The sequence below is a fragment of the Rana temporaria genome, chromosome 1, assembly GCF_905171775.1.
Source record: "Rana temporaria chromosome 1, aRanTem1.1, whole genome shotgun sequence".
Lineage (NCBI taxonomy): Eukaryota > Metazoa > Chordata > Amphibia > Anura > Ranidae > Rana > Rana temporaria.
The window spans coordinates 392749290-392776548 of NC_053489.1; the positions used below are offsets into that span (position 1 = coordinate 392749290).

Genomic DNA, 27259 nt, shown 5'->3' on the forward strand with positions numbered 1-27259 from the left:
TGCAGCAGCAGGAGCCATTGTCTACCGCTGCTGTCAATCACAGCCAGTGAGGCAGGAGCGAGGGGGTGGGGCTGTGTCTTATGGATGCAGAGTGCCAGCTCAGGAGCAAGCACTCATGGGTACCTCCACAGCAAGAGGCTTGCTACGAGGGCACTTGGAAGGGGTAAGGGCCCAGAGCGGCAAGAGGAGGATTGGTGCTCTGTGCAAAACCAATGCAAAAAGAAGGTAAGTATAGCATGTTTGTTATTTCTTTTAAAGAAAATTTAATTATTTACAATCACTTTAACTCTAGTCAGATTAATGTTTTAATGGCAGCAATGGGTTACTGCATTCTGAATATTACAGTTGCTCTTTGCACTTCCAGAATTCTGCTTTTTATTCTACTACCTGACAAAAGGCAAAACAATGAATTGATATTTTTTAAGATCTTGTGTTAATTTAGAATAGTCCTAATATTTACCTCCAGAGTGACAGCAAGAATAACCACAGTTGCTGCAGTAACAGCAAATGACTGATGATCACAGGTACCACCGGGACCAGCAGAGTCTCTGCAAGCTCCATATGGTATGAAGACAGATGCTGATGAAGTTATAATGCCTTTTATAAAAGACCATGCAAACCTCTTGTAAGTGAAGAGGGAATCAGTCTGCCCAATTCTGTATAACTCTGGGAGTTGTAGGCTCATTTTGGCATTGACATCCTGAAACAAAAACATAAGCATAAAAGCATTCAAAATCAGGTAAAACAGTTGCAAAATGCTTAGATTTTAAAGCAGAACTTCAGGAATTAACTTTTCTTATGTTTGTCCAACTTGACTTGATGTCCACAGCTGATATCTGGAGGGCCACTGGAGATGCAGAAAATCAATGGAAAAATCTATGTTACATACAGTGAGAGCTGTGATCTTCAGGGTGCTACTAACAGCAGCTTCCCCCACTGAATATAGAGGGGTTATTGTGTAACTAGTGCAGCGCTGCCGACTCTCATGTGACTATTAAATAAAATGAATCTCAACACAGTGAAAATACAATTGTTAAATATCAATAAATAAAATAAAAGTTTGGATATATGTTTATCAGCTTCTGTGATTTCTTGATTGCTGTGAACAAATATTCCACCACTGTGCTTCTACCAAACTTCTTGGATATTTATAAACTGTGCACACCACCACCAGCTGTTATGCCGGCTCACCTCAACAATGAGCCAAAAAAGCTCTGAATGAAATCTTCCTCCTTTCTCTCCACTCCGATATTACTTCTCCTGCTCCAGTCTGTTGCTCAATATTGATATCTCTCAGATAACTCCCATACAAGATATTTCCTCTCGGGACATTGTTTGTGATCATGCAAATACAAATGCATGAAACATAGTGCTCTCTATTTGACTCATTTATTCCAAGTTCCACTTAAAACATTGCACTTACAGGAGTAAAAAGATGAAATTGTGTATCACAGAATACATTCGCTCGCTCTCCACTCTGTTGGCGTGATGTCTACACGCGTATCACCCTACTATTGGGCTTTCTCCATAGATGGATGGGCCGCCTCGCCCTAATATGCACTTGTGTCTCCACCGTAACCTCCCAAGCTTTCCCCGGCAGTAAGAGTGACTACAGGACCACCCACTTCCCAAGGACCACGGAAGCTAAATCTACTTATACTTCACCCTGCTCCTAATGCCAAAAGAGCGCCATTCCCACCTCGAGCGTACGGTATTAAACCCACCCTCACACTCTTTAAAGCTGCCGTGCAGATCGTTTGGTTACATTCTAAACATGAGATACATTCTACATCAACTAAATTAAATATACAAAGTATATACCCCTACCTTGTTGTCTATTGTTATTTTTATGTACCCCTGACCAATCTGTCCCTTTTATACCCGACGCCTTTTCTTCCTATATATTATATTATTTGCTGTATCTTTTATATAAGAAATATATTATAAAATATTTATAAAACATTATTAAAAAAATATTAAACTTTAATTAATACCACCCTACAGATCAGAGACAATTTTATTATGTTATATCTCCTAAAATATTACTTCATGCAGAGTCTATATTAATTATTTATATTTATTGTTAATTCCCTTATCTATATTCATACAATACCTCCTCTAATTATATTCCCTAATATTACTCAATAAATTCCTTTCATTATATTTCCATAAATTCAATGTATTATATTTCAATATAATTCCCCTTACAATTTACATAATTTAATAAATGAAATTAAAACAAAAAATGTATAATTCTTAGCAGAACCATTATATTGTCTAAAATATAATAATTTCTAAAACATGTTTTTTTCCCCCCATTAATTCATTACTATTGTCAGATCACCCAATCAAGTTCTTATTCTTCCTTATTAATTCATTATATCCTCCTTACTATTTATTTATAAATTCTGACTATGTTTACACTTTCTCAACCATTACAAATAAAGCAGTTCATAAGGATCAGGTGGGTTTTGTCCCCCTCCGCCAAGCGGTGGACAATACTAGGTGGGGCATGGATTTGGTTGATGTGGTGAACAGGGAGGGACTAGAATTTTGGTTCTTAGCCGAGATGCGGAAAAAGCCTTTGACCGCCTTAGCTGGCCTTTCCTGTTCGCCACGTTGAAACACATGGGGTTCCAGGGGCCCAAGTTAAGACGCCATTTGCTCAGTCCCCCTCCTTCCCGATATCCAACGAAATGCGCCAGGGGTGTCTGCTCTAACCGCTACTGTTTGCGTTGTGTGTTGAGCCCCTGGCGGCGTCCATCCACAGAATCCCTGACATCCGTGGGGTCCCGGTGCGGGGAAGGGAGTTTAAACTGGCACTTTTTGCGGATGACGTCATACTCACCCTGACTCAGCCCAGAACCTCGCTGCCCAACCTACACGCAGAGCTTGACACTTACAAAACCCTCTCAGGCTATAAAATAAATGCGATCAAGTTGGAAGCTCTCCCCATTAACATCCCAGCAGCTGAAGTACAGCACCTGCGTCAGTGCTTCCCGTATCACTGGAAGATGACAGCCCTAAAGTATTTGGGGGTCCAGATCACCCCATCCTACACAACCCTGTACCAGGCCAACTTTCCTCCCCTGTTCTGATCCATCAAAGACCTTTTATAGAAATGGAAGGCCCGTCATATCTCCCTCTTAGGAAGGGTGGCCTCTGTGAAGATGACTATTCTCCCCAAACTCCTCTATCTCTTCCAGACACTGCCCATCGCAATTCCATATGCAGTCTTGCGGAAAGCTCCAGGCGGACCTGGTGCGCTTTGTCTGGAATTATGGGAGGCATAGGATATCTTGCGCGGTCCTGACGGCGTCCCGCACTGACGGGGGATTGGCGTTCCCTGACCTAATTAGGTACTACCAGGCGGCGCAGCTACGCGCCGTAACCTCCTGGTTTCACCAACGATCGTACAATAAGTGGACAGAAATCGAAAAAATATGGCTTGCACCCACACATCCGAACAGTTTGCTCTGGAATGCGAATGCGGAGGTGGACTCGAGCCGGCTGTTGGGCCCCATGCTCCACCTTCGGACGCTTTGGCACAGATTGTCTTAGGTACATGGCCTGGGCTCTGAGCGCTCTCTTCTGACTTCCTTCCTATATAACCCCAGAATGCCTGCCGGCCTCACCCACCAGATGTCCTCGCCTTGGGTGACACACTTTGGCCACTTAGTGGACCCAATATCACGCAAGATGCTCTGATTCTCTGCACTCCAACAAAAATGTGGTCTGCCTCGCCAGGTGTTTTATGGGTACCTGCAAATACGACATTATGCACAGTCTTTTGCCCCAAACCTCCAATTCTCAGCGCCGACCCCCTTTGAGAGGCTTGTACTGGAGGGATCCGCACGCCGAGGTCTGATGTCGGACATATATCGGCTGCTCAACTCCTACTCCATCTCTACTCAGGGTAAGCATGCTTATATGCTTCACTGGGAAAAGGCTCTGGGAGAGGAGATCCCGGAGATGGCTTGGCGGACGATCTGGTCCCAGGCAGCCAAAAGCTCTTTTTGCACGCTCTACAAGGAGAACGCTTATAAAATTCTCTACTTTTGGTACCTGACACCAGATGTCCTCCATGCTATCTATCCCTCCAGCTCGGACAGGTGCTGGCGCTGTCAGGGAGACAAGGGGACTCTCTACCACATCTACTGGACCTGCCCAAAGAATGTGCATTTTTGGATAGAGACGCAGCTTTTGTTGACTCGGCTGTTAGGGGTACAGGTTCCCAGGACCCCAAAATAATTTCTTTTGGGGGTCTCACCTCTGCAAATTCCCAAATGTTCTAAAACACTGCTTAGGCATGTCCTGACAGCTGCGAGGTGTCTGATTGCCCTGCACTGGAAGCGCCGGTCCCCACCCTCCCAAGCAGACCTGTATGCTAGAATAAAGGACATTGAGCTGATGGAAAAAATGACAGCCCGATTACAAGACAGATTGGATAAACATAATAAGGTCTGGGAGGAGTGGCACCGGCGGGAGGATCCGCCCTGAGCCGACGGTCGAGCTTCCCTACCCTACCCCTCCTTTTTCTCTTTTCCCGTCTGTACTCGCTCTTCCTATCCCTCACTTTTTTTTCTCTTCTCTCTTTCTCTTCTCTCTGGATGCATGTATAGTTGCTGGGAGGCCCTGCTTCACAGCTTGCAGTCTTTTTGTGGAGTTGGCGGGGATCCCCCAGCTGTTTGGCTAATTGTTCAATGTTTTATGCGTTACTCTGACTGTACCGATGTAATGCAACAGTTCTTGTGTCACAGTGTCAACTTTTTGTATATCTACCTGCTGGTATGTTTGAAAATAAAATTGTTACTTGAAAAAAATAAAAATAAAGCAGTTAAGGTCAAAATCTATGTTGAGACCTCTGGATGCCTAAAATCTTGGTTTCATATACCCAGACAGACTCACGTTGACTTGGGGCTCTTATGAAGTTCCCACCCCAGCAGTTGTGGTTGATTTTTTTTCTACCCCCCAGAAGTTTAGACACGCTCTTTTAATCCTTTTTGGATGTTATTAATATGTTCTCGCACCCTCACCAACAGTGGTTTGGAGCTACGACCAACATACTGGAGCTGGCATGAACATTCAAGCATATAGACAACCCCCTCTGATGTACACGTGATGAATTTCTTAATTTTACCCGTAGCTGTCACTACTTTATTCTTACTCTCCTTTTTCTCTTTTGCAACTATTAGATCCTTTCTTCCATATTCCTAACCGCTTCAAATTCTTTCTTAATACATGTCTCTTCATACCCCTTTTGCACAAATTGTTCAACAAACTGCAATGCCTATTATATAAATTCTTCTTTCTTACTTCAATTTCTACTCAGTCAGACAGACTGTCCCCTAGGGATATTAAGCAGCCATGGTTTATGGTGACAGCCATTTATTAAAATATAACCATTTCTGTCCGTAGGTGTACAGTAATTTATATTTTCTAGTATGGATTCTTCCTTCCTGCATATACATTTCAACATTCAGGAAGACCATTTTTTCATTGTCATATTTCCAGGACAGTACAGTGGGCCAGATCCACAAAGAGCCGGCGTAACGTAAAATTTCCCATTTAAGTTACACTGCCTTAAAATTTCTACCTAAGTGCCCGATCCACAAAGCACTTACCTAGAAATTTTCGGCTGTGTAACTTAAATTCCGCCGGCGCAAGGCGTTCCTCTTCAAATGGGGGCGATTGCCATTTAAATTAGGCACGCTCCCGCGCCGGCCGTACTGCGCATGCTCGTGACGTCATTTTCCCGACGTGCATAGCGCGAAATTACGTTACGCCGAGCTTTGTGGATCGCGTCGGGTCAATAAAGTTGCGTCGAAAAAAAAAAAAAAAAGATACGGCGAAAAAAAAAAAATGTAAAACAAAAAAAAAAAACCTTGTCGCTGGACAGAAGGGTCTACTTTTACAAGGTGTAAAAAGTTTACACTTTGTAAAAGCAGCCCTAATTTTACACATGCAACTTAATACTTACGGAGAAAAAACGAAGCGTAAAAGCTTTGTGGATCTCCGTAAGTGCCAATTTGCATACCCGAAGCGGCATTTCAACACGAAATGCCCCCAGCGGCGGATGCGGTACTGCATCCTAAGATCCGGCAGTGTAAGTCTCTTACACATGCCGGATGTTCTGTCTCTTGGAAACAGATTCTGTGGATCAGTTCCAAAGATAGAAACAGGGATACGACGGCGTATCAGTAGATACGCCGGCGTATCCCTTTTGAGGATCTGGCCCTATGTCTTTATTATTTGAATACAATGTATCCATGAAGGAGAGGAGACTGGTTTCACTATCCCCCCCCCCCCATCCATGTCATGAACCAATCATCTATAAACCTATTATAGTACACCAGTTCCTTGGGTCTGTCTGAAAAAAAAATCAACTGAGACTCCCAGTGCACCAAAAATAAATTGGCTACACTGGGAGAAAAACGAGTTCAAATGTCTACCCCCGTCTTTTGTAGGTAATAATTGCCATCATACCAAAAATAATTGGAGTAATCCAAACTCCAAACACCTTAATAAATATCTACAATGCTTTTTTCTTTGTTGGAGCTACTTAAAGCAGAGTTCCGGCCACAATTTCACTTTTTAAATATAAATACACAAGCTTAATGTATTCTAGTAAAGTAAGTCTGTAAACTAAAGTCCGGTTTGTTAGGTTGTTACAGCATTTAGACACTTTATAAAATAGAAATTGACTGGGGCCATCTTAAGTGTGGGCATCATGAAGCCAGACTGTATGACTTCCTGGATTTTAGCCTTGCAGATCTCGCACATGCTCAGTGCTGCACAAGCAGTGTAATAGGTTTCAGATCAGGTTTCAGCACCTGTACTGTCCAAGTCACATGATTCTTCGAGACTGGGGAGTGCACAGACTCCTGGAAAGTTACACCCACTACATTCCCAGGAGTCTGTGCGGTGTAGGTTAGGAAGCTTAAGCACCTAGGTGCAGGAAGAGGGAAGATTAACTATTCTGCCTAGCAACAACACTTTGAAGGCATCTAAAAAAAAAAAAATTTCTTAAAGGACTAATGACATTTTTTTAGAACTACTGATGTAATGTTATATTTATGGGTGGAACTCCACTTTAATGCTCATTTGACCGATTCTATAGCATCTGTGTGCTTTATAATGGTACACAGAGATCCCACATCTGCTGCTACCAAAAAGAAAGGAGTATCATCTACTATAACATTATCGTTTAGTGTCTTAAAGAAATGCTGGGGTCAACATGACCGGAGGTTGTAAAAATGACATTCAAGTATTGCCCCAATCTAGATGTTAGGGAATCCACCCTATTTACAATAGGGGTTCTGACTGTCCTTATGTATTTTCAGAAGAAAATTAATTATAGGGATTCGACAGGAAATGGTGTTTAAATATTCAGCTTATTTTTTATTTAGAATCTATGGTAGAATCTATGGTAGAAGCACAGTGGTGGAATATTTGTTCACAGCAATCAAGAAATCACAGAAGTACGGTAGATAAACATATATATGAACTTTTATTTTATTTTATTTATTGATATTTAACAATATTTTCACTGTGTTGAGATTCATTTTATTTAATAGTCACACGAGAGTCGGCAGCGCTGCACCATTTACACAATAAATATTTCTGTTGGTGAGGTGATACACAGAGTGTTTAGCAGCAGAAAATAGATTTTTTAATTATAGCAATTTTGTACACTATTTGCACAATATCTTAATTTATTTTGTACGTAGCACTTATCTAGCGGCACTGATTGATCTTTATAGAATATAGAGGGTTGTTTACTCATACCACTGCCCTCCAGAGAACACATGTATTTTTTGTAATAAATACAAGGAATACAAGGGATTGGACGAGAGGAGGGGTGGATGACGCCACAGTATCTTAAAAGTTTACAACTGTAGGGGTCTGCTGTCCTCTACTGTCTATATGTAAAAATCTGTGCTACTTATCACATAAATAATTATGTATAGCCCTTCCTGTCTTTGGGTTGTTGGGTTGAAATCCTGAGAAGGAGGAAGTGAAAAGAGAGAAAGGAGCCGACACCACAAGTCCCTATAAAAGAACGGTTGCAAATCCAGACCAGAATCTTCATGTTCTCTCACATGAATTATACTAGTACTATACTAGATAACTGAGTCTGTGATACAATGTGCGTGTGTAGTGGTCACCTACTGTATGTAAGTTGGTGAACCAGTTTATATGCAGCTCCTGTTATTTAACCGCTTGCCGACCAGCCGGCAGGTTGGCTCTGCTGGGCGAGATCACGTAGATCTACGTCATCTCTGCGAGCAGCCAATAGGGACGCACGCGCGCCGCCGGAGGCACGCACGCGAACGCCCTGTGCGCCCCTGACGCTGACGCGCGTGCGGGGCGGGCTCGATCACCGTCGGGCACCCGCGATCGCTCGTTACAGAGCGAGAACCGGGAGCTGTGTGTGTAAACACACAGCTCCCGGTCCTGTCAGGAGGAGAAATGCCTGATTGTCTGTTCATACAATGTATGAACAACGATCAGTCATTTCCCCATGTCAGTCCACCCCCCCTGCAGTTAGAACACACCCAGGGAACATACTTAACCCCTTCCTCACCCCCTAGTGTTAACCCCTTTCCTGCCAGTGGCATTTTTATAGTAATCAATGCATTTTTATAAAAAAAATGCCAATGGTCCCAAAAATTTGTCAAAAGTGTCCGAAGTGTCCGCCATAATGTCGTAGTACCAATAAGAAAATCGCTGATTGCCGCCATTACTAAAAAAAAAAAATGCCATAAAACTATCCCCTATTTTGTAAACGCTATAACTTTTGCGCAAACCAATCATTAAACGCTTACTGCAATTTTTTTTTACGAAAAATATGTAGAAGAATACGTATCGGCCTAAACTGAGGAAAAAATATGTTTTTTGGGGGATATTTATTATAGCAAAAAGTAAAAAATATTATTTTTTTTCAAAATTGTTGCTCTATTTTTGTTTATAGTGCAAAAATTAAAAACCGCAGAGGTGATCAAATACCACCAAAAGAAAGCTCTATTCGTGGGGAAAAAAGACGCCAATTTTGTTTGGGAGCCATGTCGCACGTCCGCGCAATTGTCAGTTAAAGCGACGCAGTGCCGAATCGCAAAAAGTGGCCTGGTCTTTGACCAGCAATATGGTCCGGGGCTTAAGTGGTTAAACCCTTTACAACCACTTTTTACTACAGGTAAGCCAATAATAATGTTTACCTGTAGCTACCTGCATGGTTATAGGAGATATCCCCTGTATCAGCATGTGCCATCGGCATAAGCGCACTGCAGCAACGTCTGACATGCCGTTACCAGCACATGTGCGGGAGTGACAACATTGCGGCTCCGGCCAATCACAGCGATGGAGCCCACAATACCCGGAAATTACCAGTCCAAAATAAAAGCAGACAGATTGAAGTGTTTGACTCAACATCAGGACAGGATCTAGCCTATTTGGTATGGGGGTGCACTAAAAAAAGTCAAGGGGCACAGGATAGGACGTCAGTAGGGCAATGTACAGGGATTAGCAGGGCAGAGGACAGGGGTCAGAGGACAGGGGGTCAGCAGTGCAGTGGACATGAATTAATAGGACAGTGTACAGAGGTCAGCAAGGCAGAGAATGGGGTCAGCAAGCAATAGGACGTGGTCAGAAGGGAAAAGGAAAGGGTCAGCAAGGAAGAGGACAGGGTCTTCGGGGCAAAGGACAGGGGTCAGAGGACAGGGGTCAGCAGTGCAGTGGACAGGAATTAGTAGGACAGTGTACAGAGGTTAGCAGGAGAATGGGGTCAGCAGGACAAAGGTTGTCAGAATGGAAGAGTACAAGGTCAGCAGGGCAGAGGACTGGGGTCAGAGGACTTGGGTCAGAGGACAGAGTGTAAGCAGTGCAGTGGACAGGAATTAGTAGGACAGTGTACAGAGGTCAGCAGGGCAGAGAATGAGGTCAGCAGGCCATAGGAAGTGGTCAGAAGGGAATAGTACAGGGTCACCATGGAAGAGGACAGGGTCAGCAAGGCAGAGGACAGGGGTCAGAGGGCAGGGGGTCAGCAGTGCAGTGGACAGGAATTAGTAGGACAGTGTACAGAGGTCAACAGGGCAAAGAATTGGGTCAGCAGGCCTTAGGACATGGTCAGAAAGGAAGAGGACTGGGGTCAGCAGGGCAGATTACTGGGGTCAGAAGGGCAGAGGGGAAGGGAACATTAGCAGGGCAGGGGGAGGGAACATTAGCAGGGCAGAGGGAGGCAATGTCAGCAGGGCAGAGGGAGGGAACGTCAGCAGGGCAGAGTGAGGGAACGTCAGCAGGGCAGAGTGAGGGAACGTCAGCAGGGCAGAGTGAGGGAACGTCAGCAGGGCAGAGTGAGGGAATGTCAGTAGGGCAGAGTGAGGGAACGTCAGCAGGGCAGAGTGAGGGAACGTCAGCAGGGCAGAGTGAGGGGGTGTCAGCAGGGCAGAGTGGGGGGGGGGGCGTTGGCAGGGCAGAGGACTGGGGTCAGCAGGGTAGAGGGGGAGGGAATGTCCGCAGGGCAGAGCACTGGGGTCAGCAGGCCATTGGACTGGGCTCAGTAGGGCAGAGGACTGGGGTCAGCAGGGCAGAGGGGGAGGGAATGTCAGCAGGGCGGGGGGGAACGTCAGAAATAACAAACATAAAACGTAGAAAATTATAAAATTGTAAAAAATACTGACAGCATCCACTGCCCTACTTTCTCCAACCTCTGCCCAACTGTCACTGTCCTCTTGGGGGGGCCTCAAACTAAGTCTTTGTGAAGAATGTCTAGCTTCACCACTGGGTAATACACACTGAGCCCTTTCTATTGATGCCATTAAAGCGGAGGTTCACCCTAAAAAACATCTATGTACCATCTCATCCAGCATACTAAGGTCAGCTACAGTATGCTTTTTTTGATGGTTGACGTCCGGCTATGGCGCGTCACGCGTTCCGAAAATAGCCGGACTAGGTCTCGGCGCCATACGGCGCCTGGACTAGGAGCTGACTGCGCAGGCGCCGTATACAGCCGAGTCCTATTTCGGCTATTTTCGGAACGCGTGACGCGCCATAGCCGGACGTCAATCATGTCCCCCTCTTTATGGGAACGCCTACTTCCCGTGGGAGTCTGAAAAGAAACTGAGGGATTAAACGGTAAATACAGCGCAAAAAAAAAAAAAGCATACTGTAGCTGACGCAAGTATGCTGGACGGGATGGTATATAATTATTTTAGGGTGAACCTCCGCTTTAACATAAACCTATCTTTAATTTCAGTGCATTGTATATTTCAGTGCATGAATAATTTTACTCCAGTGGAACCTTTGTTTCTTACAATTATATGTCCTTTATTGTCTACAGTCATTGCCACGAGGGTACATAGTGCATTTATTAGTTATTTTTTTTTATGTCTTTATACTTTTAAAATAACACATTTGAGGCTATATGAATGCTGCAAACATTACTCTGTTGCCTAATAACATGAGAATGCACTGTTTACTTTTACTATGGTTTAGTATGATTATTTTGTCTCATCTGGGCAAGTTTACTCTGTACATTAATTTTAATGGTGGATTGCTAATTATGGTGTTATTTACAGCCCTCTGTTTGTTTTAGGATGAGAATTGCTGCTCTGTTTTTCTGCATGTATTCTGCACCCCATGATCCTATCTATATTTCACTAATAGCTTTTATATTTAATTTAACAATATTTTAAATATTATTTTGTTGTTGTTCTAGATCCTTTTTATTAGCCCCAAAACATGTATATCTTCTTACCTCATGTTGTGATCAATAAACTTTTGCTGGACTAATCCTTGATTTGCAGTACTCTTATTCTTTTTACATACTTTTGATTTATAAATAATCTGTCAACTATGCAAGTATGCAATGTTTTTTTTTAGAAGACTCAAATTGGCACACGCATACATGTTGGATTAGCTGGACCCGTGTCTTTTCCAATTCTTATCTTCTATGTAACTATGTAATATTTGGCAGTATAAATTACATACATTAAGGCCAATTTAATGTTAGGCAATGCATCTAATAAAAAGAATAAGATTTTTTTCTCACCTGTTCAAATAGCCCCATGGACAATGCTGGAAAAGCAGTAAAAAGTACAGAGTAGAAGGCTATAAACCAACTGTCAAACACTGTCTGCATTACAAGGAAACAAAAACATTAAATATGTAAGTGTCATGTTACTAATGGTTGTCTTCATTATTGATTCAACAAGTAATTCACCCATAATTTTAAGCTGAAATTTGCCATTTTTTTTTTTTAACCAAGATTACATTTTCCTAATTTTATCTAGTTGTTACAGTGGTTTTTGGTATTTTCAACTGAGATTTGCCCATTTTGAAAAAAATTCACCTTGCCAAGCATCTACCTAGTCTTCAGTAGGAGAGTACTTTCCTGTGCCATTCATTCTATTTATTACTCAGTAAATGTAGGTTCATTGTAAAAATTCACCCAATATTTACTGATGTTTCACCTTGCACAATATTGTAAATTATTCCCTGGTTGGGAGTGGTCAATGTGCATTTTGCAGTGCTTCTTGGAGCTTGCTTTGGGGGATTTAGAATGTTTGCCTATGTAGAATGATACACCTGTATTTTTTATAAAGGTTTAATGCTTCTGTGGTTAATGATTTTTTTTTTGTTCAATCTTATTTTATTAGGAGACCAAGAATAACAGAAATGGTGTTGGTATAAAAATATAACATGATTCTTTGGTATAAAATTACAAAGGCAAATAATCCACAGAAAACAAATTGGCCTTTTTTCGAGATTCATTACAGTTACTAGGCATAATATGTGCAATAGTATAAGAACAATCATTTACAAGCAGCAATATCACAGGTGGAATCAAAATATATTGCTGCTTAATAAGGCATTGCGTACCGTGGTTGTGCAATATCATATAAAGAAAACGCAAGTCATGTGGGTCACATATTGTGCAATATCAGAAGAAGCATTATTCAGCTAATGCTCTTAAAGCAGAGAAGGGTTTAGCAAGGTTTTAGAAAAAAAGGATAGAGTATGGCCAGATTAAGGGGGGAGACATTCCCTCTAGGCTAAGGTGTGGTGGGAACAAGTTCGCCCTCCAAGGGAGGGCATGCTTGTCAACTTTCAGTGATGGGGGATCTAAAATGATGAGCACTAAAATGGTGCAGCACATCTTTTTAAACTGATTTTAGAGTGGCCCGGATTACAGATAGGGGAGCTACCTCCGGTGAGGGTTGGAGAGATTTTACCGTCATTTCACATTTTTATGTACACATACATGTTCTTTTTCATGCAATCATTTAAATATGTTGAAATCTAGAAAAGATAAATAGAAAGTTAGCTTTATGTGAGAATCATTACTGTCAATAAGGGGCCAATAAGTGATCTATATACTTTTTGCTGGAAGGATTGCTTTGGAGTTTTAACATAATATGGAATATATGGAATACTGCATTTAATGATATATATTGAATATATTGAATTCTTTGGCATTGATGCCAATTTTTGCAGGAGTTCCTATAAACATGTTTTTCCCTTTTGTTTTGCCTTTTTTGATGTTTTTACTTCTTATCTATGTTTTTAGATGTATAGATTTGTCATCAGCAATCGTAAAAACCATGAAATGTATACATATTGTAGTAGCGATTTGGGCTTTATCGTTTAAAGTCGCACCAACGTGGCAACATCATGTGTGACACAGGCCTCGGCAGATCTGATATTGATTTAATCAGAGCTGAGCTTCCATGTGTAGTGAGTATCCACTAATTCACCAGCTCTTCAATTATTCAATTAAGCCCACCTTGTTTACTCTGTAAAAATTGTATTGGCATGTGTATATAAATTCTTGTCTATTGCCTAAAGAGTCAGCTATGAGTAAGCACCAGTAGTTATGGTGTGAAACATGTCAGCTGTTGATTTAATCTTTTGCTGTATGGTTTTTAACCAATAAAGAAATCATTGTTGGAGTGCGGCCATCCGGATTTATTTATTTTTTCTAGAGGGTTGGAGAGATGTCGCCATCATTTTGCTATACAGATCAAGTATTTTTTGCCAGAATTGCCATACAGGAGGGCAATCCCACCAGATGTAGAGTAAAGTGCCTGTTGAGGATAAGCATCTCCAACACTCGTCCAATTGGGATGGGTTGAAGTGTTAATTACTTTTTTTTTTTAAATTTTTAGCTGCCTGTCTCTTGTTATGAGGAGAGTTATAGAAAAATTAAAGATCTTCAGACTTGTTCCAGGGTATTGACGCAAGGTACTGAATTCTGAAGGAAAGCATCTTAACCAGGAAACTAGCATTTTCAAAAAGACAGGTCCGCAATGTCAGCGTACATGTTTCTCTCAGGTATACTTTTATGCCTATTGTTCACCTTGTATGTCCCCAAATAATAAACACACTAAAAATCATTTCTCACACAATTACAGTTCTTACAATAGTATTATTTATATTTCAATAATAAATACCAGAGCTGTATATCCATTAAAATATGCATATAACACATGGCAGAAAACACTGGCCGATGCCTTGTAGAAGAAATATCTCAGAAACTTTGCAATACGAAGGTAGGACCACCGTCCATGAATAAGTAGAAGACGCTGAAGATAAGAAAACTGAGCCAAAGCATAATCACTGGACTGGACGGCTTGTGTTCCTTCCAAACCACTGATACCAACTCCAATGTGAGCAGCTGATACAAGAGAATAATGTTAGATAAGAAGGGAAACTTTTACTTTATCATGGTTTGCAATACTATAACAAGATTTACAAAAGAACAGTCAACCATATTTATTAAGCTAAGAACGTAATAACCTAACTTCATATTAAAAAGATCCACTTTAAAAGGAGATTTTTTCGTCCAATGCCAATAAACCCCTAAAAATTTAAAATAAATGGCCATAAAAAGAACTGTAATTTCATAAATGTGATAACATGAACAAAATTAAATAGTGAAATGTATTGTCAATGCTTAAAATGGAGTACGTTCCAACAGTATATGTTGCGTATTGTGAATTATATATTGAAACTTACTAATTAAATACATTTGACCCAGGAATAAAAATATAATTAATAGTTCAGATTGTAGCTGTACCTTGCAGTTTATATTTAAAAAAAAAAAAAAACATTATGTGTCTTAAGCAGGCCATACACGGAAGAATTTCGAACAAATTTTCTTTTCAAAATCAGAAAGTTCATTTTTTTTTGTGATCCGATGATGCCACCATTGATTTGTGAAATTCGGCCAACAAAATATTCATGTTGCCGGGAATATTCGTTTCTCTCCGGGAATATTCATTTCTTTCCGGGAATAAGAAAATGCTTTACATACCAGATCCTCCTCTCTCACGTCATTACACTAAAAATCTGTTAAATTCTTCTAATGTTGGAATGGTGGAGTTGATTTACTAAACCGGGAGCACTCATAATCTGATGCAGCTGTGCATGGTAGCCAATCAGCTTCTAACTTCAGCTTGTTCTGCTAAGCTTTAAAAATAAAAACTGGAAGCTGATTGATTTCTATGCAGAGCTGCACCAGCTTTTGGAGTCTCCAGTTTCAGTAAATCAACCTCTTTGTATCTAGCCACTTCACAGAAATGATGGGATCCCATGGTCTTGGGATCCCAATCACTTAAGCAGGGTATAAATAAAATGTATTGTAACTGATTAACTCACTCACATATGTATTTAATTTAAAGTCCACAGAGAACCTAAAGATTAGCTTGTGTAAACATACCAATTATTCAATAAAGCAACCTTACAGGACTTCTAACACGTTGTCTGTTGTGGTATATTTATAGAAAATATAGGGTGCAGAAATTTGTTGTTATTTTACAGGTGTGCACAAATTTAAAGCTTTGAATGCTCAGTATATATTTAAAAAAAAAAAGTAACGTATTGCACTTGTGTGCCCTAAAACTAAGTTTAGTGTATTTGTAATGTATTTGTGTAGTGTATGAAATGTTGTGGTTGATAAACCATTGCACAAATATCGTAAGATATTAAAAAAAATGGAGCTGCCACCATTATATTCTAGATGGTGTTTGTTTTAAGAAAATATATACTATTTGGGGGTTTATACTAGTCTTCTACCTAACATAATTTTTTTAAAGATGTGTGGAAAAAAATGCAAAAATGGCCCTGGCAGCAAAGGGTTAAAGGCTAAGCACACCCTAATTTATTTTTAGCAACCTTCATTTCATCATGTTTCTTCATTGCCAAAATAATGTGGCAAAAATTAGATCACCTTGGAGTGTCCACTTTCAAAAAAGGGGTCATTTTAGGTGTGTTTCGTCCTCCCAATCAGTTTAATGGGCAGGGCAATATCAAATGGGGGGGGGCAGGAGGGGTGGCTGTGAATTCTGTTTTCACCTCTTCCCACAGGCCGTTCGCATATATGCGGCCTCTCAGTGGGTGGGCTTTAATGCAGAGAGGCTGCATGTTTGCATCCCAAATGTAAATATTTCTGAGCTCTGCATGCTCCCAGTACAGTTACCGGCTGGGACCGGAAAGCTCCTGATGCATACTTGTGATCAGGAGCTGTCTGATCATGTGCCCGTTGTGGCAGCCAGTCACAGCAGTCGCATGACCCCAATGCTCACCTCCGCCTCCCAGCATTTAGAAGGTCTTAAAGATCTTGGAGGAGGCGGCAGGAAGGGGTTAAATCTATCTTTTTATAAATATTTAAAAAAAATTCATGCCTTAAAAAAGACACTGGCATGTGTAATTAACTGTGGTGGTGGCGATGAGGGTGGTGGGGGAAGGTGCAGTTTGACACCTTTGCCCTGGGCACGAGATGACCATGTTCAGGAACTAATTACGGTATGTCAGTGGGGTGGATGTCAATCTGGAGGAGTGGATGTTCATAGGCAGATAGAATTTGAATGGAGAACACCCTAGTGAATATCTACATATAATGTGAAATATCTGTGAATAAAAGAATTGACATCCAATGACTGAAGGGGCAGGCCATGGACAGTGAGGGTGGGCAGGAAAGCGCTGGATGATACTGCATGCAGCCAGAGAAATGAGGTGGGCTATATCTGACTTGCTGCAGATTTCAATGCACACTTCCAGAAGCTCACAATGGGGAATTTACTAAAACTGCTGCACACAGAATCTGGTGTAGCTGTGCATAGTAACCAATCAGCTTCTAGGGTTTATTGTGAAAGCTTAATTTAAAAAGGCCATACACCATACAATTTATTATAGGGTTCTGGTAAATCTAAAGGAAATCTATAGAAAATAAAATTGTATAATGTATGGCCAGCCTTATGCCGCGTACACATGACCATTTTTAAGCCTGCCTTGCCTACACACGAACGTGAAAAAAAATGCTGGAGCAAAGCGCGGTGACGTACAATGCGTACGACGGCACTATAAAGGGGAAGTATCATTCGGATGGCGCCACCCTTGGGGCTGCTTTTGCGGATTTTGTGTTAGTAAAAGTTTGGTGAGAGACGATTCGCGCTTTTCAGTCTTCGTGCTTTTTAGTCTGTTACACCGCGACGAATGTGCTATCTCCATTAGGAACGCTAGTTTTACCAGAACGAGCGCTCCCGTCTCATAACGTGCTTCTGAGCATGCACGTTTTTTTCACGTCGTTAAAGCCTACACACGACCGTTTTTCACGACGTGTGTAGGCAGGTTCTAAATCTTTAATGGCAATTTTAATGTCACGAAAAATGCTCTGGAGCCCACACACAATCGTTTTTAATGACATTAAAAATATATATATTTTTCACGTCATGAAAAACGGTCGTGTATACACAGCATTAGAAGCTGATTGGTTACTATGCACTAGACATGTGCAATTCGTTTTGTTTCTAATTCGTTTTTTTCCGAAAATTCGGAAATTCGTTAATTAGGAATTTTCATATTTACAAATTTTTTATTTACGAATTTTCGGACGAAAATTTTTAATTTATGAATTTACAAATTTTCGTATTTCCGAAAATTCGAATTAACGAATTTTCTAAAATTTGGAAATTCAGAAATACGAAAATTTTTCGGATTTTCGAATTTTTCAATTTTCGAATTTTTCACTTTTCCAATTTCGAATTTTCAGATTTAGAATTTTTCAAATTTCGAATTTTCGTATTTACGAATTTCGAAAATTCGAAATTTCGAAAATTGAAAAATTCGAAGTTCGAAAATTGAAAAATGTTTCAAATTTCGAATTTTTTTATTTCCGAATTTTCGTATTTCCGAATTTCGAAAATGCGAAAATTGAAAAATTCGAAATTCGAAAAATTAAAAATTTGAAACATTTTTCAATTTTTGAACTTCGATTTTTTCAATTTTCGAAATTCGAAAATTGAATTTTCGAAAATTGAAAAATTCGAAAATCGAAATTTCGAAAATGGAAAAATTCGAATTTTAGAATTTTTCAAATTTCGAATTTTTAAATTTTCGAATTTCTTACTTTTCCAATTTCGAATTTTTCCGAAATTTCGAACTTTTCAATTTTCGAATTTTCATATTTCCGAATTTCGAAAATTGAAAAATTAGAAATTAGAAAATTGAAAAAATCGAAAATTGAAAAAAATGTTTCAAATTTCTAATTTTTCAATTTCCGAATTTTCGTATTTCGAAAATTCGAAAATTTCAATTTTCCAATTTTCGAAATTTCGAATTTCGAATTTTTCCATTTTCGAAATTTTGAAATTTCGTATTTCGGAATATTTTCGTATTTCCGAATTTCGAAAATTGAAAAATTTGAAAATCGAAATTTCGAACATTGAAAAATTCGAAAACTGAAATACGAAACTTCGAAAATACGAAATTTAGAAAATTCGAAAATTAAAAAATTCAAAATGTCAAAAATTCGAAATTTCGTAAATTTACGAAAAAATAATTTATTTTTCGTTCCATTCGTTTTTTTTCGTTTCATTCGTTTTTTGCCTTTTCTGAAATCCGAAAATTTCCCGAATTTCCGAAAAAAGCAAAAAAAAAATTTTTCCAAAATTTACGTATTTCCGAAAAAAAATAAACGAATGAAACAAAAACGGAAACATTTTTTTTTTCGAATTTCCCGAATTTACGAAAAAATTCAAAAAACAAAAATAACAAACAAAAAAAATGTCTACTATGCACAGTTGAACCAGATTAGTAAATCTATCCCATTGCGCTGTGAATTCAGAGTAATCAATTCAAGTACAGGCAAGGGGGTTGTAAAACTGCATGAAATATAAAATCACAATGTTTAAATCTACCATCCCTTTCACAAATCTTTCTCTCCACTCTCTTATCAATACCTAAAAGGAAAAAGGAAAGCAAAAAATATTAAACCCAAACTTACTTTTAATCATATTCACATCATTTGCCCCGTCTCCAATAGCAAGGGTTATGGCTTTCTTGTGTTTTCTCACAAGCTGTACAATCATAGCTTTTTGCTTTGGTGTCACCCTGCAGCATATGACAGCTTGGCACTGAGAAGCTAGGTCTACAAATGAATATTCTCTCATCCTTTCTTCTTGTTCACTGGGAGTCACTTTCTTCCGATTGCAAAGTTCTACTAGTTTTTGGAAAAGTTGCCAATTACACTTTTTACTTTTACTGGGTGTTAAAATCCGTCCCTGTGAAAAAAAAAAAAAAACACTGTTTGTTCGAAGCAGAAGACAATACATAGTAATTACTTTTTACTTTAAAGAAATATATAAAGTTAGTGTTAGTTTTACAAAAGAATCCATGATCTTTAATAAAGATCAGATTGTCACAGGAAAGAAAATATGTATTAATCCCAAAACAGAACTTACCAGGAAACCTCCACTGACCACAAGAGCTACCCTCTGCCCAAGATGTTCTCTGTGTTTCTTGAATACATTGATGTCCAAAAGATTTTGCCCACTCCCTGAAAAGTTGTTGTTTTCCCAGCAGTCATCTAGGATATCACTGGTTAGATAAACACAAAACATGGTTCAATAAATAAAGCTCAACCCAAACAAAACCAAAAGCTACTAATACACTACCTGGTTATCCCTCGCCTCAGCTATTGCAATCCCCTTATTGTTGGCCTAACCTTACAGGCTATTCACCACCAACTGTTCAGTGGCCGTTTCCCCCTCTGCCAATCTCTCCATTGGCTTCCTACAACCCAACATAAATGATTCAAAGTATTAACAACATACAAGGCCATACACAATTCTGCCCCAAGCTACAATACCCTCATCTAAAAGTATCACATAAACGGTCCGCTTTGCCCATCCCAGGATCTCCTGCTCTCTAGCTCCCTTGTCACCTCCTCAGATGCGCACATCTAGGACTTCTTCAGAGCTTCTCCTATCCTCTACTACTCGCCCCACCCTTTTAGAATGTAAACTGTCATGAGTAGGGGGCTCCCAGCCCTTGTGTTCTGCATTGTTTTGTAACTCTCTTTAATTTGTAAAGGACTGCACAAACTGTATAAAAGGTATAATTTCCATTTGTTTTATATCTGTGACCTTTTTAGGGAAATTTCATATCACCTTCTGTCCTAACAACCTATGACAGCAGAAAATGAGTTGGGGCATAGTCAGGGCTCAAGTCCTGCGGGAACGCGTGGGAACGGAGTTCCTGCACTTTTTTCACAGCAGGAACTCAGTTCCCTTTGCAGGACTAAAGCAGCCGAGAGCAGCCGAGCCGCCCGAGCCAATCCTTCACTAAGCGGCGATGCCCAGCTCGAGTCACTGTCAGGGGCAGGCGAACCTTAGTAATCCTTTATGTTACTGGCCGCTTCCTGTATATGGATTAATTGGGTAGTGTGCGGGTATTCCATCACTTCCTTGATGCCGCAATGTCTCCTGGGAGCTTTTGTCATTGTTCCCAGGAGACATTGCGGAGGTCTGCCGTGAGTTATCGCGGGATTTAGAAAGAACTTGCTTTACAGTTACAGGTACAGTGGATCGAAAAAAAGAAAACATGCGGTTTAGTAATTATGCATATGAGCGTATCATTTTTTTTTTTTGTGGGGGAGTGGATCTTGGGTGGGAGTTCCCACACTTTTTTCCCCAAGACTTGACCCCTGGGCGTAGTAGACACTAATAATAATAATATGACAGAGGTCTTTACCTTTTCCTATTTTACTGAAGAAACAGAATTGTTACATAAAATATTTGTCTTTGAGTTCCCTATGTGGATTATACTGCTGCCTCAGGAGGAACTGGACACTGACAAACAAATAAGTTATTCACCAGGCAGGTAAAACCCCTCCCACTCCCAGCATGCAAGGTTTGTAGAAAAGCAGTATTAGGAGTACAAAGAGTAAATCACAAACACAGAGAGATGAGACCTCTAAAAATTGGAATTTAAGTACAAAAACCCAGTTTTCCTTTACTTTCATTCAGGAACACAGGATTCAGATTCAGAAGAGGCCTTAACATCCACCTGGTACAACTAAAGCCTCGTACACACGTCCGAGGAACTCAGCGGGCGAAACACATCGTTTTCCTCGTCGAGTTCCTTGTTAGGCTGTCGAGGAACTCAACAAGGCAAGTTTCTCCATTCCCGTCAAGGAAATAGAGAACTTGCTCTCTTTTTGGCTCGTCGAGTTTCTCGACAGTTTCCTCAACGAAAATGTACACACGACCGGTTTCCTCGGCAAAAAAATATCTCCCAGCAAGTTTCTTGCTGGTTTTTGCAGAGAAACTCGGTCGTGTGTACGAGGCCTTAGAGAAGGTGTGAGCAGAAGACCAGGTGGCAACCTTGCAAATCTGGGAAACAGTTGTCTAATGCAAAAAATCCCAAGAAAATTTCTTAGACCTAGTAGAGCGCACCATGAAAGGAAAGCATGGAACCTTGTCCTTAAGACCATAAGCTTGATCTCTCACCACTGTAAAATGATGGAATAAGAACAAAAATAAAAGAAATGAAAAGAAAGAGTCAGTTTTTTTGGAAGCCGTGGCTGAAATGTAAACCCACACAACATGAACTACATCCAGAAACTGAAGAAACATTTCCTTTTGATGCACTGGAACTGGCCAGAGAGATAGAAGAAAAATGTCCTGGTTAAGGTGACTTTTCTTGGCCTCCGGAGGTGGAAGAAGTCTTCCCAGTTTTTGGCTCAGGCTTCCTCTTCTGGGGCAAAAGAATTCTTCTACTCCCAGTGACATCCTTCAGGATCATATCAAAGAGCCATTCATCATCAAAAAGGCATACACAATAAGCAATTTTTTTTACATTGCTGTTCTTTAGACCAACATTTCAGCCAAAGAGTTCTCTGCATATTCACAAACTGGAGACTAATTAGCTAAATAAGATGCATAATGTCATCTAAACCATCAATGCAGTAGTGTAGATCTGAATCACACCCTACAAACACAGCATTATTATAGATTTTAGTTAATCCTGTGACATAAGTTTAGTCCATTCCCTTAAGGTTTGACAGAGTGACATTATGGCTATGGCAGGTTACAAAGCAGGGCCTGTTAGCGAAAACAATAATTTGAAAAGGGTTTACAAATGTTTGTCAATGGGATCCTCAAACACTAGTAAATCTTCCACATGTTTGATCAGTGTTTTATTATGATGGAAAATCTCTGTACCAACAATGGGAATGGCCCATTTCTTGATAAAGGCCTCCGCAAATGGGTATTAGTCAGTAAAACATTTAGAAGAGTTAACAGTTTATTTGAAGTTTTCCTATCTCCATACAAACCACCATCAAATGAGGAGTATACTAGAAAGGTTTTGATAGTCTTAGGGCCTCTCAGAGATCCCAGACTAGAACAGCACCAGTGGAAACCACAGGCTGTTCCAATTTTGAGGTGGCACACACTATGGTATTGATTAAGAGGATCCTTTAATAAAAGGACACTTACATGTCCAGGGATATAGCAACGCCCTCATCTGGGTCAGTTCTTCTTCGATCTATGAGTCCCCAGTACCAGTATGTTTAGTATGGGAAGCCAAATATGACTCATTGCAGCTTCACAGCCAGCGTTCCACTGCGAATGCGCAAGCCACTTTATACTGTGTGAATGGTCCCACAATCTCATGGGACCAAAGTCTACTTGACTGATAGACCATACATTGCTTGACAGAAAGGAATACCTCAAGTGGTCAGCAAGCTGATTTTGAACTGCTGGGACAAATTCTGCCCTAAAATCCAGTATATGCTGCCAAGCCCACTTATTGATTTGGAAAAATTATTTCAAAAGTTTAATGCCTAGTACACACGAGAGGATTTATCCGCGGAAACGGTCCTCCGGACCGTTTCCGCGGATAAATCCTCTGGCGGATTTTGATCTCCTGGTTGTACTAACCAGGAGATCAAAATCCCCGCGGAATTCCGTTCCTTGGTGACACGTTGCGCCGTTGCCGCGATGATGACGCGGTGACATACGCGACGCTGTGATATAAGGACTTTCCACGCATGCGTCGAATCATTACGACGCATGCGGGAGATGGATTCGGACGGATTGATCTGGTGAGTCTGTACAGACCAGCGGATTAATCCGTTGGAATGGATTCCAGCGGATAGATTTCTTAGCATGTTAGGAAATTTTTATCCGCTGGAAATCCACACCAGGGGATCTATCCGCTGAAACCGGTCAGCGGATCAATTTCAGCGGATCGATCCTCTCGTGTGTACGGGGCCTAAGACTCTTTGTTTCCCTGCCTCTGGAGATATACAAGTGGTACCCTGTTGCCTAGGCATAGAAGGGCCCTTGTACCTATCAACAGGGGGCAAAGGTCGTCAGTGCCTTGAATGCTGTTTTGAGCTTAAGAATGTTCAACCCCATATCTCCCTATCCATTCAGACTGGTGTCAGATCTGTAACAGATATACTCGCATTGGATAATTGGAATGGTTGTTGATGACATTCCCAAAATGCTGAGACACTGTATAGCAGGGGGACACCCTGATCCCAAACTTTTACAGTTTTATAAATTTTCTCTGATGATAGCTCCACTGAATTTCTCAGGCTGTCTGTCATTGCTCCAAGTGACACCATCCTCTGTGTTGGCTGGTGGCTAATTTTCTTCCAATTGATTAGCCATCCATTTGCTTGTAGACACTGCAATAGAACCTCTTGATCCTGTAGGTAAACATCTGCATTGTTAGCTGGGAGCAGACTGTCATCAAGGTAATGATGTAGACCTAGGCTTTGCTCTCTCAAGACCCCATGAGTGGCACCAGGACATTTGTGAATGTTCGTGGAGAAGTTGACAGAATAAATGGGAGGCATGGAAATTGGTAATTTTGCTGGATAGCAAGCCCTATAGCACTTTTGGAAGGTCAGCTGCGTTAATACGTGAATATAGGAATTAGGCAAGTCTATGGATATTAGTCAATCCCCCATGCTTACTGATAAAAATATTGATTGCAGGGTCTCCATTTTAAAATGATCCACATCTATGTATCTGCTCAACTGCACATTCATCTACAGTATTTTTCTTTACTAGAAACAATGTTGAATAGAATGACCTTTTGGGGGTCTGGGAATGGTGCAATCACTTCTTTTTGTAATAGCTCAGCCACATACGGTTGTAGAATTAACCTTTCCTCTAAAGAAGAGGGATTTTTTTTGTTTCCTGAAACTGACTGGGAGGGAGGTACATGTGCAAAGAGTGGCACACTTAGTACTTTTATTATTCTGAGGCTGAGATTGAGTCTGAGGCCTCGTACACACGACCGTTTTCCTCGACAAAATCCATCAAGAAACTTGGTGGCAGAACTTTTTTGCCAAAGAAAACGGTTGTGTGTATGTTTTTCGTCGAGAAAACTGTCATGGATCTCGACGAGAAAAAAAGAGAACAAGTTTTCTTTTTCCTCATCGGGAGTCTCAATTTCCTCGTCGTGTTTCTCGTCCGGCTGGTTTACGAGGAGAAACACGTCCGTGTGTATGCTTAGAAACCCGCGCATGTTCAGAATAAAGTATGAGACGGGAGCACACCTTCGGTAAAAGTAGCGTTCGTAATGGAGATAGCACATTCGTCACGCTGTAACAGACTGAAAAGCGCGAACCGTATCTCACCAAACTTTTACTTAACACGCAGTAACATGAGATTAGCAAAAGCAGCCCCAAGGGTGGCACCAATGGATTAGAACTTCCTCTTTATAGTGCCGTCGTACGTGTTGTACGTCACCGCGTTTGAGAGCGATGAGATTTTGTCTTGACAGTGTGTACACAAAGAAAGCTAGACAAGATTCTCAACAAGCCAGACAAGGAACTCGCAGAAGAAAACGATGTTTCTCTTTCGACGAGTTTCTCGGTCGTGTGTACGAGGCCTTAGTCTTTTGTAGCTTGTGAAGGGAAGTCTGAATGCACCTCCAGCTACTTCTGTAGATCTTTTTCCAGCCTATAAGCTTTTGCAGTTTTTGATGCCTTTATTTCCTATACATTGCGATTAACCACCCCCCAGTCACCTTCATAATTGCAGAATCCACCTTACTTCCAAAAAGATTCAAACCATCATATGGAATATTACACCAGTTTGATTTTGAGGCTGGATCTGCTGACCAGAGTTTTAACCACAGCACTCTTCTAGACATTACTGAAGACAGCATAGCCCTGGCTGAACACCCGATAATATCCACAAATGTTTCAGCTATGAAATAACCTACTAATATCTTATTCCAAGGGGGTTACATTCCTTAAGAACAGCCTATTGGTTGAAATGCATTGGGGATGAAGTTTGTGCTGACATCTTTACACCTGCTGGAGCTAGCAGTGGTGGTGGTTGTATTTACATGTGATTCATCCTTGCAATTGTGTGAGTAGATGCACAAATACTTATTAAAATAAACCTGCTAGTTGTACTATAGAATTCTTGCTTATTTCTTACATGGCTTAAAAGGGGTTGTAAAGGAAAAAACATGGTTTTCACAACAAGCATCCTTTACCTGCAGACATTCCTCTTTTCACTTCCTCATTGTTCATTTTTGCTCAGAAGTTGCTCTATTTCTTCTCTGTTCTGTTGACTTCCTGCTTGTCTGATTTTACTGACCACCGTGAAGAGAGGCTTTACTGCGGTGGTCAGTGATGTGCTCACCCCCTCCTGGGAACTACATCTGTGCGGCAGGACGCTCTCTACGTGTTAGAGACTTCAAGGCGGTGTGAATTACTGGGCGTGCCGCAATTCATACTGGGAAATGTGGTTCCTACATGAACGAGTGATGCAAACCAGGAAGTGAATGAGAGAACAGAAACTAGAATGCCGGAGGTGATATAGATGAAGGAATTTAATAGGTATTTACTCGTTTTTTTAACAGATACATTACACTATTCTGTCTGTCTACCTTGCAGACATTAATTTTAGGCAAAACAATGTTTTCCTTTACAACTCCTTTAATGTACATGGCAGAGTGGAGGTGCAAACTGTGAATCCCTGCTGATGTACTCTGGAGTTCCTGAAGTGCCATTGAACAACCTGTTGCTATGATATTCCTTATGGTTCCAAGGCTGTGGATGGATGATTACTGATAACATGGTGTTATAAGACCACCTATAATTTGGGGTCTTAACTCTTGGTAAGTGGCACTCATCCTGTATCGACTCATCAATTTCCCCAATGAAGGGAAGGTAAGCTTGCTCCCTCTTAGGCCCCTCTAACACCAGTGGACCAATTGGGCCTGCTTGTCCATTTTTCAGGTGGACCCAATCGGACCACCCATTGTTTTCTATATAGAGCGGCGGATGTGTCTGCTGACACTCGCCGACATCTGATTTGATCAGGTCCACTAAAAACAGATGGGGATCCATTCCCCATTCATCCAGCAGATTGGATCGAATGCCTGTCCATTTCCATCCGACCGCCCCATAAAGAACAGTAGGCTGTGTCCGCTATGCAGGAAGGACATGGACCTATGCAGAGTGGACAACGAACCTGTCATTGGCCTGCTCAGCGGGGATCAGTGGATTGCACTCCGTCTGAAAGGGGCCTAAAGATCTCAGAGTCAGTCTGCTGAGGTTTCTTTCAGAGGGCTGTTTATAGCTGAAAGTGCTTGGGACTGAAGAAGCTGTCTGTGTAGTATATTCTTCTTGAATCGATTCTTAAACCACTTATCTACCAGAGAAACCTTTTCTCACACAAAATCTGCATTTTTTGCTAAAAAATTATTTTAAACTCCACAAAAGTATGTATTTTCTAAAAGGAGAGACTCTAGAGAATAAAATTATTTTTGTGTTGCATGATATTTGCACACCTATTAATCGGAAGCATATTTTCAAGAAAAAATACACTAAATGAATCTTAGTGCAGGCAAATACGATCTTAAACTCAATTTGTGTGCACCTGTGAAATCACAAAAAAACAATGGTACCCAAAATTGTCCACAAGTGGCACTTTAAAAACCT

The 27259-nt window shown here is 40.7% G+C and overlaps 1 protein-coding gene across 5 annotated transcripts in view; it reads right to left on the minus strand.

Moving 5' to 3' along the window:
* LOC120912727 (phospholipid-transporting ATPase IK-like) overlaps positions 1-27259 on the minus strand; it is a 273043-nt gene that overhangs the window by 88931 nt on the left and 156853 nt on the right. For all 5 annotated transcript variants that reach the window (XM_040322637.1, XM_040322634.1, XM_040322636.1 and 2 more), the window contains exons 21-25: positions 19740-19875; positions 19283-19559; positions 14451-14674; positions 12050-12133; positions 461-700 (exon numbers count right to left, since the gene is read on the minus strand). In XM_040322637.1, coding sequence (XP_040178571.1) covers positions 461-700; positions 12050-12133; positions 14451-14674; positions 19283-19559; positions 19740-19875 — 961 coding nt within the window. The remainder of the gene's footprint in view (positions 1-460; positions 701-12049; positions 12134-14450; positions 14675-19282; positions 19560-19739; positions 19876-27259) is intronic.